The sequence below is a fragment of the Poromitra crassiceps genome, assembly GCF_964638095.1.
Source record: "Poromitra crassiceps genome assembly, chromosome: 12".
NCBI classification, from domain to species: domain Eukaryota; kingdom Metazoa; phylum Chordata; class Actinopteri; order Beryciformes; family Melamphaidae; genus Poromitra; species Poromitra crassiceps.
The window spans coordinates 15,912,139-15,927,413 of record NC_139632.1 but is presented as its reverse complement, the minus strand read 5'-3'; the positions used below and the strand labels follow the sequence as shown (position 1 = coordinate 15,927,413).

Here is a 15,275-nt window from a genome sequence, read left to right as displayed (position 1 = left end):
TACGATCATGTAATGATGGCCACCATCAATAGCGCGGCGGTGTTGATGGTGGTGGTGGTGGCAGTCTAGAGTTAGTAAGTCCGCAGCCAAGACTTATCATTTTAGTATTTGTGTATACGTCTGTGTTCCGGGTGCCTGTGTGTGTGTACAGTATGTGTGTGAGGCAGATGTACCTGACGATGTGTGTGTGTGTGTGTGTGTGTGTGTGTGTGTGTGTGTGTGTTTGTGTGTGTGTGTGTGTGTGTGTGTGTGTGTTTGGACGTGTGCCAGACGTACGTAGTGGAGTTGATGGTGGTGTATCCAGAAGGACACTCCGGTATACAGGCCCCGTTGTGGATGACGTACTCGTGGCAGTTTGGATCGCGCTCTTGGTTCAGCCTCTTAGTCTGCTTACACTGATTGTGGAGGTCCTGGATAGAGCAACAGGGATAGCAACACATATCAGAGAGAGAGAGAGAGAGAGGGGGGCGAGAGACACAGGGAGAGAGAGAGGGGAAAAAGTGAGAGAGTGGATGTAAGTGTATGTGTGTGCTTTGGTTATTATCAGTGCTTTATGATAAGTCAAGTAATGCACGCGTCTCATTTGATACAACCTGCGTGCTTTACATCAGCGCGCGTCACAGAGTGTGTACTATAGCCGTGCTTTGCTTTGAGCTAAATGTGATTGGTTGTAACCTTGAGATGCCATTAACCCATTACCCACCTGGCAGAAAGAGAAGCTGACGCAGCGCCAGCCCCTGAAGACGTAGTATCCTGCAGGGCACTTTTCCACACAGGTGTCGGCGTGCTGGAGGTTCCTGCAGGACACACAGCTACTGGCGTTCCCCGACTCGGAGCAGCCTCCCAGGCACTGGTCGTGGCAGCAATGGCCTTGGGGGTTACATGCACCATACTTACAGTTGTCCAAGCACACTGGAGAGAGAGAGAGAGAGGGAGAGAGAGGTGGTTAGTATCATGTTTGATACAAGCAGACATTTGGGACTGCAATAAATAACGTTTTAACATTTGGTACAGTATCTGGAGACCAGCGGGACAGGGCTGGGACTTGCGCAAAGTCCACAAACACACTGAAAAACATTTTGCTTTTACAGCAAGAAGGGTGCATAAAAAGAGCAGTGGACAGCATGTACACTGGACTGTCCCTCTGGCACACTCACACTCTACTCTAGAATGTAACGGCTCACAAAACATTCAAACAGGAAGGGGCGGCCCAGACGAAAACCCTGGGGCCAAAATGGCCACCAAGTGGTGGTCTGCTGCTCTGGTCTGAGAGCAATGAGGGCACACACATGCATACACATTCACATACGTGTGTGTGTGTGTGTGTGAGTGTGTGTGTGTGTGTGTGTGTGTGTGTGTGTGTGTGTGTGTGTGTGCGCGTGTGCGTGCGGTCATGAAAGAAAAGCAGGTGTTCTCTACAAGACTGTGGTACATTGATTCTGTGACTGCTGTTGCTGCTCAAAGAGAAAAGGAGAAAGGTGTACTGCTGCCAACAGAAAGCATCCAATCCTGTATGTGAAAAATGTTAATTTCCCATCATGTCAAAATGACTGACGGCAGAAACAACAAATATATAACATCAACAGCTGTGAATTCTTTGCTAGGTGATGGATTGCTAACTCCAGCATCATTCATCATGAGATTCCTATAGTCTAGGAGATCATCTGATCTTATTTAATACGATATGAGATGCACTAATAAGACTTATTAACATGAGCAGGCCTTAATTGTTCCCTTTAGTCTCTCAAAGACTTTTATATTTATGCACAATTTGGCCACGCCCCTGTAGCAAGCAGCTAATTGCTAATGGGTTGAACCCTAAACATCATTGGTGTGGCATGTCCACTTTGATTTGACCTATTGGGAAACACCATTTAGTCAAATAGGCTGAGTGTCAATTGTGATTGGATTAGCTGTCAGATTTGACCTGTGACCTGTAATGATCTAATTCTAGTTCTTCTTAGCGCCTTATCCACGGGCCAATAAATAAAAAGATTTCAACATATACAAATATTTCAACACCTACTAAACCCTGACCTTTTTAGCAACTGACTGACCAGCTGACGGATTGGGAGAAAGATACCAAATCACCCCTACAGCCACAGGTTGGTAAATGTGTGGCTGTTTTACTCTACCGGCTACTTTTAACAGGTAACAAAGCATCATTTGAGTATCCCAAACAGCGAGTGGTCAGGTAAAATATATATTAAAAAAAAGTTGGGATTTAGCATCTGTGATCTTTAGACAAAGAAAGTTACCTGTTCCAGGTGGGTTCCTGATTTTCTCAATTAAGTGCAGTCTAAACAGACAGAAAAGCAACCGGAGTGTTTCTCTGATTAAATCTATCGCATGCTTCAAATCCACGTGGCGCGGGCGGGCAGGTTTGAAGAGAAGACACTAAAGACTATTGGAATGTAGGCCAACTCTGACCCCCTGTTGGTTTCCCTGTCCGTGGCCCTGTGTGTTAATCAGGCTCTCACACCATGTCCCTCACTATCCTGTCAGCTTACATATCGCACGCCAACGGAACTCCAGAGGACCAGGCCGGAGGAACGTGCTGAATGTAGGGCAGACCTAGGTCAAAGAGTTAGCTGCAAATCATTCTTAGCATATTTTTAACCTGCTTTGAGGCCCAGATGGGCGGGGAGTTGCTGCATTAAGCCAATGCCAAGACAGTGCCAGGTAATGTGTCAAAAGAAAATTTGAATCAAAGAAAAACTATACTGCATTGATATTCGAGTGCTTACACATCATTGCCGAACCTTTCTGGCACTTGCATTACCCGAAGTGGTAAACCCCGCCCATCCGTTACTCTCGGCAGGATAAAACCACATTAAGAACTAGATCAGAAATCATATTTGACCCATGTGTGATATATGGGATTCTATTGTGCATTTCACTGTATTTTGACAAAATTATGTGATATTTAACAAAGAAACACATACTGTTCCTTAGCTGCTGAGAAAAGCGTTGAAGAAATAATAATAATATAATAATAATAATAATAATAATAATATTATTAAATAATAATAACATTTTAGCAGAGTGCAATGGGGGCACTGTGTGCCAGCCTTCAAGGGATACCACCTCTGTGAGGACATCACATGAGCTCTCACTGCCAAGGAAACAGCTAGGACCCCTCCCCTGCACGGGAGGGCTGCCCGTCGTGCTGCCTGAGCAAAAGCAGAGGGGACAGACGGGGCCGTGGCAGGGGGGAGAGGAGGAGGGGAGACTGAGAGGCATGGGGGGTAAGGAGGCTGAAGGAAATGAAAGAGCAATGAAGAAATGGAGAACGGGGGTCAAACACACAGAGAGAGAGAGAGAGAGAGAGAGAGAGAGAGAGAGAGAGAGAGAGAGAGAGAGAGAGACTAATGCAGAAAAAAACACCACCTCCGACCTTCTGAAATAGTTCATGCAGGGGTCTCTCTCGCCCTCCTGATCGCTCCACTACATTTTCTTTACTATGAGCTAGACACACACAGCCCCCCCTCTCTCTCTCTCACACACACACACACACACACACACACACACACACACACACACACACAGGAAAAAATGCATAGCTCTCCTGTCTCCTCCAGCCCTCCCCCTCTCTCCTGTCTGCTGTGTGTGTGTGTGTACATGCTGTGACCACGCCATCACATAACAGAGCAGGGTGCGCGCGGAGACAGGCTCCTGATCCAGCTCCGGTCGGCGATCCATGCCGGAGTGCCGCTGCAGCCCCAGATCCACCCTCGGCTTCAGCCAATGTGTTTGCTGGCTGGGGGAGGCAGCCATTCAATGGCCTCCTCCATGTCGGGGAGGAGAGACGCCCAGGGTTAACCCTGGCCTCGCTGGGGCAGACAGGGGCCAGACGCAGCCAAGGAGCCAGCGTGCCAGGGAAGATACTATGAATAAGAACAAGCATGAGACTGAAGCCCGGCCAATGCAGAGTGAGACGGAGCTAGTAAATCAGCTTTGCGTCAATTCCATTGAATACAGGGCCACAGAAAATCTGTTGTTTACATCTCCCAAGTTGTACTAATAAAAACAGGCACCACGTCAATGTATTGCCCTCTTTATTTTTCTTTCTGTCGTGGTAAAGGGCTTTTGTGATTGTGAGGTATATTTACTCCTCTCCCTCTCCTGTTCCAATCAGATAGCAGCGCAGTGCTCTCAGCAGGGAGTACTACAGTAGCACAGCACAGCCCTACTGCAGCAGGATTTCAATTCTGCTCACGCTAGAGCTACGCGAGCTAGCGTCTCTCTCTGCCAAACACGCTCCACAGTCAGCTCACTCGTTCATTCATCCCCTCCTCCTCCTCTTCTCCATCTCTCCCTCCTCCTCTCCTCTCCTCTCCTCTCCATAGCCTCATGCTGCCCTGCACCACTATCTATCTCTCTATCTGCCTGCCTGCCTGCCTTTCTAGGCCACTCTGCCCCTCCCACTTTCATTCATACAGCGCCTTGTTTTGTTTTCATGCTGGGCGGATGGGGGGATGGAGGGATGATTTCACTCGTGCTTCCACAACAACAAGAGGAGGAGGAGGAGGAGGAGGAGGCGGAGGCTGCATCCCGGAGAGCTTATCTCTCATTAAGCTCCACGCACGCATGTGTAAACCTCACTGTGTCATTCAATAATTTGCTCACTGCTTCCCTGAGCACACGGAGCTCCAGTAAGGGTTTTAAATGCAAAGCCTGATCAAAGGTGTGTGCTGTGTTTACCTTTCATTTGGCCACGGCAGTAAAGAGCCTCGCCTGCGCCGTCCCCGGGGGAAGGGAACATGGGAGAAGCCGAGCAGCCAATTGCGCGCAGCCACACGCGGCAACACTTCCTGCTCTTACACATAAAACCGCCCCTTTAATTGGCAGTGTTGTCTACAGGCAAAGCGCTGGGAACAATAACAAACACGTTTTTACCCCAGAGCCATTTACTCAGCGCGCGCGCACACACGCGCACGCACACACGCACACACACACGCACGCACGCACGCACACACAGCTGCTGGATTCACGTTTACTATATTTGGCCACGGTGGGAGTCCTAAGCTTCAAAAGCTTTGCTATAAATGCTTCTAGTGATCTGATGTAAGACATTCGCCCTGAGAGAGGAGAGAGAGGTGGTAGGGGAAAGAGTGTAAACAAAAACACACAGATCCCGGGAGGGAGGGAGGGAGGGAGGGAGAGGGGAGGAAGGGAGTGACACTGTCGTCACCAGCGTCAAAATACACACGCACACGCATGCACACAGGCAGCAAGGCAAAGGTCTGTTTGTGTTTGACAGTATTGATAAGTATGACAGGAACAATGCAGAGGAACAGGGGAGGGAGGGGAGTGGAAAAGAAGGGGAGTGGAAAATAAGGAGAGAGAAGGGGGAAAGCAGGGGAGGAGAGAGAAAGGGAGAGAGGGGAGAGGGAATGGAGGGCTGCTCGATTATGGCAAAAATCAATCCAGATTATTTTGACGGATATTGAGATGACTTTGGCAACAGCATGCATTTGTTGAGCTTGTCTTTTTAACACTGGATTTCTTTGACATTTAATTATAATAAAAGTTAAATAAATAATAGGCTAACTAAAATAATATGTGTATATATATTAGGGATGTTCATTTTGAAAAATTTCCAAAATCGATAATTGGTGAAAATTAACGATCAATTATCGATTATCGATCATATTAATACTTCGAAAATTTTAAATTTCTTTTTTTTCTTTTTTTTTACAAAATGAATGCCTATGGCAGAAAATACGAAAGACAACGTGTTCTCCTCAATGAACTCTTTATTTCAATGTGTCTCCTCTCCAACACTGCTGTCCCCGGCGCATGCCGGTGTGAATTTCCCATGTTTAAAACAGTTTTGTTGGCACAAAGGCCCATGCCCAGCCAGAAAACTAGAGACTATATGAAGCTCCACCTCAAGTTAGTCGGCTGTGCAATTATCGATTTTCGATAATTGATGAACATCCCTAATATATATATATATATATATTTATATATGTGTGTGTGTGTGTGTGTGTGTGTATATGTATATATATATTTCTTTGAAAATTGATGGCATTTGTTTCGCGGAGTGAGGTGAGTACGCATGTAGCACTGTGGTGGAGTCTTTGGAGGTTTGGTCATTGTTTTTACATTTTTGTTTCAGGGCCCCTGCAGGGGGTGCTATTCTATAGAAACTGTAGATAGTACACCTTTTTAATTTTTTTCACTTTTTTCAATTATGTTTATCTGCAATGACCAACGAAATGAGAAGACATTCTCTTAGCCAGCCACGCCCTAGGCCATTATGCAAGCAACAACACAGGAAGTAGAAGAACCTGAGAGTCTGTCTCTGGCTGTCTGTCTACAATAGATTTAGCAGTAGGAGGACAGGTGAAAACAGTGTGTGTGCCTGCAAACAACAAGCTATTTCAATGTGCTTACAGAGATGCCTGGAGCCATGCATGATGCTCTAGCGCAGTGATTCCCAGACTGTGGGCCGTGGAGGTACTGCAGGTGGGCCGCGAGTGGTCTGCCAACACTCCCAATTTTCGCGGGTAATCAAATGGCTGTAGCAGGGTCATGTTTAAAGCTACAGTGGAGATCCTGTTATCAGAAGAAACTAGAAGACCTACTGTAAGGCATGCATTGGTACCAAGCATAATGCTAGATTGTCGGGAAGGGGGATAAATTACGCTCCAAACATAGGTCCAATTTTGGCGAAGGAAAACTATTTCAAATGGGTACTTTGACTTCTCAGCTCAATTTATCAGAATGAAAATTGGTTTAATGGCTACCCGCCAGTCTCCCCTTTACAGATAAGCTAGCATTTTTCACAGCTTAGCATTAATAACTTGTGGATTGATTTCATGTTGTTGCTCATCACATTTTGTCTCAACAAATGTGTTATGCATGCAAATACTTCTGATGAGTAAGGGGGAAGAAAATGTTGGCAATCTGCTTTTGGGTATTCTGCCAAAATGTTTTTGTTGTATGTGGATTAATTATTGATTTCCCTTATGTCCAAGTTCACATGCTCTGTTAATGAAAAAAAAAACATATAATATAAACACACACACACACACACCTTTATGGAGTCTACTGACAGCAGCAAACAAATGTGAAAAATGCCCGAGCTTTCAACATGGCAGGCTAATTACAAATGACATGTTTAGATTTGGTTCCCTGCCAACATAAAAAACAATCGTTTGAATGGGAATACACAAGTGGCAGATAGTGTGTTTTCCCCACTTACGTCTCAATTTGAATCAAACAGGCAAATGTGAATAAGTGAAAGAGAAGGATGAAGAGGAGAGCTATAAAGTGCCATTGGGGTGGTGAAAATGTAAATGTAGAATACTTGTAAATATAAATGTAAATATACTTCCAGAAACACGGTCAATAATGTGTTGAAATATGGTTTCCCTAAAGGCCCAATTATACTCAACGCTAAAGACGGAAACGGAGACGGACAGAGCCTTCTGTCCGTACTTTGCGTTCATTTCGTCCGTTTTCTGTCCGTCATCCGAAAGCTTACGGATACGCATGAAACGGAGGAAAACCACATACACACTCATACATTTGACTCTCTACTGCCCACTGGTGGATGTATTGCTTAACATGATACCAACGTGTAAGACGCATGGAAGTATGTGGGCAGTGACGATTACACCGTTTGAAACGGACGCCCTTATTTACGGATGAAAATGGAGTATAATTGGGCCTTAAGAGTGGCTCTATGTGTCATTGCTCCTATGACAGTAAGTGTTGTGTTAACAGTGGCAGAGCAGTCACCATCAGCTTGAATCCTGTTGAGCCCAACTGTCACCAAGAAGACAATGACGAGCATGACGCTAACCTGTGCTCCGTCTCTTTACAGAGTGTGTATGACTATGACTCACACACTGACGCTCCCATCGCAAAGGGTCAATGTTTAGATAAGACCTTTATCACGATGCTTGTCCACGGGACCTTGTGCAGGTGAGATTTGTGCAGCACTTTGATTGAGGGGCAACGTTTGTATGTACATGTACACACACACACCATTCACTAATGAGATTGGGTAGGTTACTATGTCAGGACAATTTACTGTTCTGTTTTATGTCACTGGGTCATGGTGATCTGATCAAGTATGTTTGACATGCAGGTTGTAACACTGTTACAACCTGCATGTCAACAACACACACACACACACACACACACACACACACACACACAGGAACGTCTGAAGTACTGCTATCGGGAATTGGTAGGTGAGTGCTTTTACCTCTACACTACCCAGACACAGACACCCACAACTGTTGACCTTACCCTACACACACACGCACACAGACAACAGCCCCACACACACACACACACACACACACACACACGCACAGACACAGACAACAGCCCCTACACACACATACACACACAGACACAGACAACAGCCCCTACACACACGCACACACACAGACACAGACAACAGCCCCTACACACACACACACACACAGACACAGACAACAGCCCCTACACACACACACACACACAGACACAGACAACAGCCCCTACACACACGCACACACACAGACACAGACAACAGCCCCTACACACACACACACACACACACACAGACACAGACAACAGCCCCTACACACACACACACACACAGACAACAGCCCCTACACACACACACACACACACACACACACACAGACACAGACAACAGCCCCTACACACACACGCACACAGACAACAGCAAATCGGACCACCATTCACTTCACAAAAACCTCCAGCAGTCTTATCTAGAAATGACATTCAGAAAAAAAACTGAGCGTCCTGACTGGAGCTTTTCCATTGATTCTATGTGTGTGTACGCGTGTGTGCGTGTGCGTGTGTGTGTGTGTGTGCGTGTGTGTGTGGCGTGCGCGTGCGTGTGCGTGCGTGTGTGTGTGCGTGTGTGTCCGGTTGGCTAAATGACCCTGACTTTATTGGGTTACTGGGGGTTGGATTGGGTTGAAAGAGAGCAGAGCTTCACACGCACGAGGTTCACACAGAGGTCTCTTGGTCCCTGGTGGTCGTGCTACTTTTGCTTGACTCTCCACGCTAGCACACCTGTCCCAGCCACACAGTCATACACACACCTTTGGAAGCAGGAGGTTCACTGAGTGGTTGAAAACGTAGATTATTCTATTCAACTAGCAATATCACGCCCTGGGCTCATGGCCTCGCCCGCCCTGCAGCACGCCCACTGCGCATCGCGTACGCACGGGTGTTATTTACACCCCCTGAAAGTTTTAGCACGATCGCACCTAAAACGCCATAGCTGTGGCCGGCTGAGATTCTGCTCACACACACACACGGACAATTGGGACATTCTTATATAGGATTCTTGGGGGTCACCAATTTTGCTTCAGGTTTTGGTCCTTGTACCCATGATTCCACTCAGTAACACATAGCCTACATACTGCACTTTATGTAATGTATACCCACACATTTTAAAAACTTTATTTCCAAATGTAAACTTAAAATTCAAAACATGAATAAATAATCAACTATTACATTATTTTCGCTTTCTCACAAATACACATAAAGCAAGCCTGTTCCACATATCCTCATACCTGCCCCAGCATGTCTAGCTGTTAGCTTAGATAAACAGTAGCATGTTATCACTCTTCCCCTATCGAGCAGACAGGTCCGCTCATGTCAATGGGGGGCTGCAACATGTATACAAGCTAGAATGAACTCTAAATTACATCTTTGATGTCTCTGCTGTCAAGCGACTGTAAAATGATCAGACCCCATCACTTTGTCACGCTAACGGGAGGAAAAGAGCCCGCTGGCATCAAGCTTAGCAATATGCCTGCAGGTGTCTGGAGCAAATCTGTTGCCTGCAAGCCATTATTAAACTGTATGAGGAAGTATTTCTCCTGCGTAACACACAGCTACACTGCCTCGTAGCTCCCAGGCAAGTACAACCACACTCTGCTACTACTGCTATTGGCCATTACAAAGCTTCAGGAGAGAAATTGCCTTTGCTGCCTTGCACAAGGGCATGTGGCCGACAGTACAGTAGTTGTTGAGAGGGAGGGGAGAGTATTTATTATTCACTTCCAGCATCCAGATCTTCCCAGGATTCAAACTCACAACCTTCTGATCACAAGTATACTTCTCTGATCTCTAGGCTACTGTCGCCCTCTGCAGCCACCATATAAAGAGTAGAAAAACTGCAGTTTTATATCAGGGTACTTCTCTACTGATGGCTGCTTTAGCAATGAGTACTAATGACGACAGCGTGCGAGCAGGTACTACTGACGCATGTACCCATATACACACACACACACACACACACACACAAACACACGCATGGAGACACACACTGCCAAACTGAATATATCTTGATGAACATGGTCTTGTTCCCTCCTTTGTCCGTCTGTCTGTTCATTGATTTCCTTGTCTGTGTCTTCCTGTGTGCTGGCCAGCCCTGCAGACACGTGATAGGCCCATCCCGTTGCCATGGAGATGAGCCCAGACATAGACTGTCTGCAGTAATTAGCAGCCCGCTCCTAACAGGCATTTTCCTAGATTCCCCTCTAGGCATCGTTTGTGTCTGGTCCACTCCTCCTTCCATCCTAACGCCACACTCTCTCCATCCTCCTCTCCTCTCCCGGCCGTCTCCTCCTCCCTTCCTCCTGACCCTCCCCTGCTCTCCGCTCCCTCCCTCCCTCCCCGGCCGTAGTGTCTCGCCCCAGGTGACCATCCGCGCCTCCACAAAGCCACAGCCACTAGATCTGATTACAGAGGCTCAGGACGGGCTTCAAATCAATATGATGGGCCGCCTCCTCACCACTCCCTTGTTCTCCTCTCCTCCAACAGATCCCTCCTTACTCCCCTCCTTACTCCCCTCCTGACGCCTCCTTCCTAGCCCCACTTCTTCTTCTTCTTCTTGGTCCTCTCTGTTCACTTCTCCGCCCTGCCTCCTCCTCATCCCCACCTCCTGCCTTCTCTCCCTGCGCTCCATCTCTCCTCTCCTCCCTCCGCGGCGCGGTGCAGCGCGCCACGTCTTTAATTTGGTCACACTGCCACCAGCCACAGCATTTGCTGCTGGCTGCACTTTTTCTGACATCTAGACACAAACACAAAACACACACACAAAAACAGACAAGCCTGCGTGCACACACACACACACACAACCCAAAATAGACAGAATACACTTGTACACACACATACAGTCATAGACACAACTGATATCAACACACTCTCTTCTCTTTCTCTCTCATAAACACACACACGCACACACACACACACACACACACACACACACACACACACACACACACAGAGGTCCAGCAGGCTTTGCTGAGTGGACAGTTTGGTGACAGTGTGGAGGTGATGGAGAGAGGCGGCTGGTGAGCATCCATCTAGCGAACGAGACGCCTGCATCACCAGCCTCATGATCTGCCTTCACTGCAGCAGCACTCAGAATCACTCACACACACACGCACGCACGCACACACACACACACACTCACAGGCACACACACACGCACGCACACACACACACACACACACACTCACAGGCACACACACACACACACAGGCACGCGCGCCCGCCCACACACACAGAGCTACAAATACATCAACACATACTTTCCTCTATGTGTGAGCAACAAGAAAGGAAGCAGCTAGGCAGGCACACACGCACACACACACACACACACACACAGTCTCTCTCAGACACACACACACACACACACACACACACACACACACACAGTCTCTCTCAGACACACACACACACACACACACACACACACACACACAGTCTCTCTCAGACACACACACACACACACACACACACACACAGTGTCTCTCAGACATACACACACACACACACACACACACACACACACACACACACACAGTCTCTCTCAGACATACACACACACACACACACACACACACACACACACACAGTCTCTCTCAGACACACACACACACACAGAGTGGATGAAACAGGTGTCCCTGGGGATCTAACCATATGAGATGTCACAGTAGGTGGGCGTCGGGGTATATTCTCTGTCTACCAACACGAGCTCCTGTGTTACCTCCCACTCGGTCGGGCGTCGATACAGGCACAATTGGCCGTGTATGCGGGGGGGAGTTAAGGATACCCTGGTCGCTGAACTAGCGCCTCCTCTGTCGGTCGGGGCACCTGTTCGAGGGGTAAGGGGGGGCGTTGGGGGAACTGGGGGAATAGCGTGATCCTCCCACACGCTACGTCCTGCTGGTGAAACTCCTCGCTGTCAGGTGAAAAGATGCGGCTGGCGCATGTATCAGAGGAAGCTCCGGGACACTGAGGAGTGAGACACGCATCAAACACTGAGGAGTGGATTTGGAGACAATCAGCGTCATGGGTTCCCGGCAGACTCAAACGATGTTTGACAGGGGAAAAGCAACGGTCGGTTACGAATTCAGCCCCAGCTCTGTCCGTCCAATCACCTCCTGTGTCCCACATAAGCGTTCAAACTAGCCAATGAACACACGGGACGATGCCCATCCCCCGCCGGGTTTTTAACGCTGCCCTAAATGGAACTTGGTTGAGGAAAGCTTGATTTTTTTTCGGGCATCGATTCCCGCTCGACCATGGCCAGACGTTTCTCCTGCGCTGGCACAGTGTCAGCCCAAACCACACGCACGCACGCACACACACACACACACACACACACAGGTCTGGCTACACAGGAGTCCTGCAGTTCCAACTTCTACCATGTCACATGGAGGAAATTAAATGCCTGAATAAAGTAAATGACATTAAACAGTATTTTCTGTCTGCAATATGCCATCTCTAAACACACACACACACACGGTCACAAAGCGCTGCAGACAGTTATTTGACATGTTGAATTGGGCAGTGGGAAGTGTAGTTTTATGGATTGCAGTTGTGCTTAGATAAATAGCCGCTTCATCTGGGTCATTTAATCAGTGGTGCTGAGCGGCGGCCCAGTCATGACTAAGGTGTTTTTAAGCCTTCCCTTTCTGCCTCAATGGCCCATTATCTCCTCATATTAGCCACACAGAGAGAGAGAGAGAGAGAGAGAGAGAGAGAGAGAGAGAGAGAGAGAGAGAGAGAGAGAGAACTCAAGTCACCCTCGCTCTGTCCTCGGCTGACACCCAGAAAATGTTTATCAAAGGGCTGATTGTCCTAGATTGTCTTTTTCTCTCCTCCTCTTCCCTACCTCCATCTTTCTCTCTCTCTCCTCTCCTTCTATCTCTCCCTCTGTTCTGGCCCGCTTGTGTTTCGGGGGCTTTGAGTTCAGATGGCCGGTGAGACCAGGATGAAGATCCAGCGCTGCCAGACCAAACAGCGCCAAACCCAACGACACACCGCCCAGATCTAGCGCTCGCTCTGACTCTCCACCGTCTCTCAGGTTAGCTTCTGAAAACATCAGGACCACCTCTCTGCTCACAGACAACACGCAAAGTGTGGGAAGATTTCTGGCATTTTTTTATTGGGTTACTGTTACGTCTAAAACTCAACCGGCACGCTGATAAGTGAGGAGCTAAGTACCGTACAGAGAGACAGATAAGGACGTAGTAACGTAGACGTAGCAACACACGCACAGACAGAGGAAATCAATCTCCCTCAGGTAAACACAAACAGTCTCCCAGACACAACAGCAGGAGACAAGGAGATAAACCCGAGAGAATGGCACGCGCACGCACACACACGCACACACACACACACACACACACACAGCTCCTGTCTTCCTCCAGCTGTACTGAGCGGTAGGCACAGTGCGGGGACCAGGGCGTTAGGCTGCAGTGCAGATGCTAGCTGCCCTATTTCATATTCACAGCATAGCACTGAGCAGCGCAGAGCTACAGTATACAGACACGACACACACACAAATACACACACGTGTCGTGTGTGTGTGTGTGTGTGTGTGTGTGTGTGTGTGAGCGCACAATGCATGTACAGCCAAGCTGCTGGTGGTAAAAGAACCAGGAGCGTGGCTGGCTGTCGAAAGGAAAACAATAACCATTGCCACTGTATTGATATCAAAAGTATCAGTTATGAAAACGCTTCAAAATGTTGGAATCTTACATTGAGAACTCAGATGGCATGAAAATTATTTCTGCTGATTCCATTTTATCTGATAAGATTAAAAAAAAAATCATTCTCACAGAAGTATCAGAACTTGCACCGATATTATTTAGATTATAAATCAATATCCAGAATCAAGAAATGAGGCCACGTTTCAAAATGTGTATTTACAAAACACATTAAATACCTCAAATTGACTTTGGCACTCTTTCCTATAGTCGTATTAACTTCCTGGCAAGTAGCTACGATGAAACTTAGCATAACAAATATTTTCTAATAATATGTGTCCCAGGGTCTGGTTTTGGATCTACTGATATGATCACCAACTAGGATGCAAACATATCAGTTTTGTTATGAGATTTCTTTACACTAAATATGGCCAGATGATATTGTAAGTGTCCTCACTGCTCCTTGTGTCAGACACATGTGAACCCTCTGGCCCTGTCCGTCTCCCCCCTCCTCCCACCGCTCCCCTTGCATCCCACATGGCGTCAGGAAGGAAGGAGGGAAACTCTCCATCATTCCCAGGAGAAACAGAGCTGTCACAAGGGCCCACGCATACACACTCACTCACCTCATGTCCAAAACACACACACACACACACACAATATACAGTATAGGTCAAGCAGCCCCTCGATCCCTGACCCCTAGACTAGAGAACACTATCGCTACCAGCTTTTAAACTCATTCAATTCACAAGTAATTCAACTGCTTGGACTAGCACATAGGTGGCATTCAGGACATTTCGTCCTACGCGCCAAAACCCCACACATCTGCTCCTTCAAGAAAATTAAATGAGACACTACCAATTATTTGCAAAAAAAATAATGTACTCTCGCACGCTATGAGGGTAAATGTCAGTTTGAAAAAGTCCTGGTAAGATGGAAAACTCTTGGGTTTAAGAAAAACCGTTGCATTGTCTGACTAATAACTTTGGCAAGAGTTTCACAGGGCCAGGGGTCATGAAAGGAAGGAGGGCGGGGGGGGGGTGGGATTTAAACGCCAAAATTGGCTTATGAAGTTTCCGCGTGATGCCAACAATCCGTCGGCCCGCAAAAGTCAAAGCTATGAAAGTGCGCTGGTGATCAATTCACACACAGCATCTCTCTTCAGCGAGCGCTCTTCAACGTGTCAAAGCCTCAGTCTGACCTCGTTCAGATCTATCTTTCCATCAGCAGAGCGAGCGGCCAATGAAAACAGCCCAGCCGACGGGCCAGGGGTCTCCTGGGCCG

The 15,275-nt window shown here is 47.5% G+C and overlaps 1 protein-coding gene across 1 annotated transcript in view; it reads right to left on the bottom strand.

Moving 5' to 3' along the window:
* Positions 1–15,275, bottom strand: part of insrb (insulin receptor b) — a gene marked incomplete at both ends in the record, with an annotated part of 103,137 nt that overhangs the window by 29,065 nt on the left and 58,797 nt on the right. The window contains 2 exons of the mRNA XM_083648137.1: positions 277–410; positions 704–912. Of these exons, the coding sequence (XP_083504263.1) occupies positions 277–410; positions 704–912 (343 nt within the window). The remainder of the gene's footprint in view (positions 1–276; positions 411–703; positions 913–15,275) is intronic.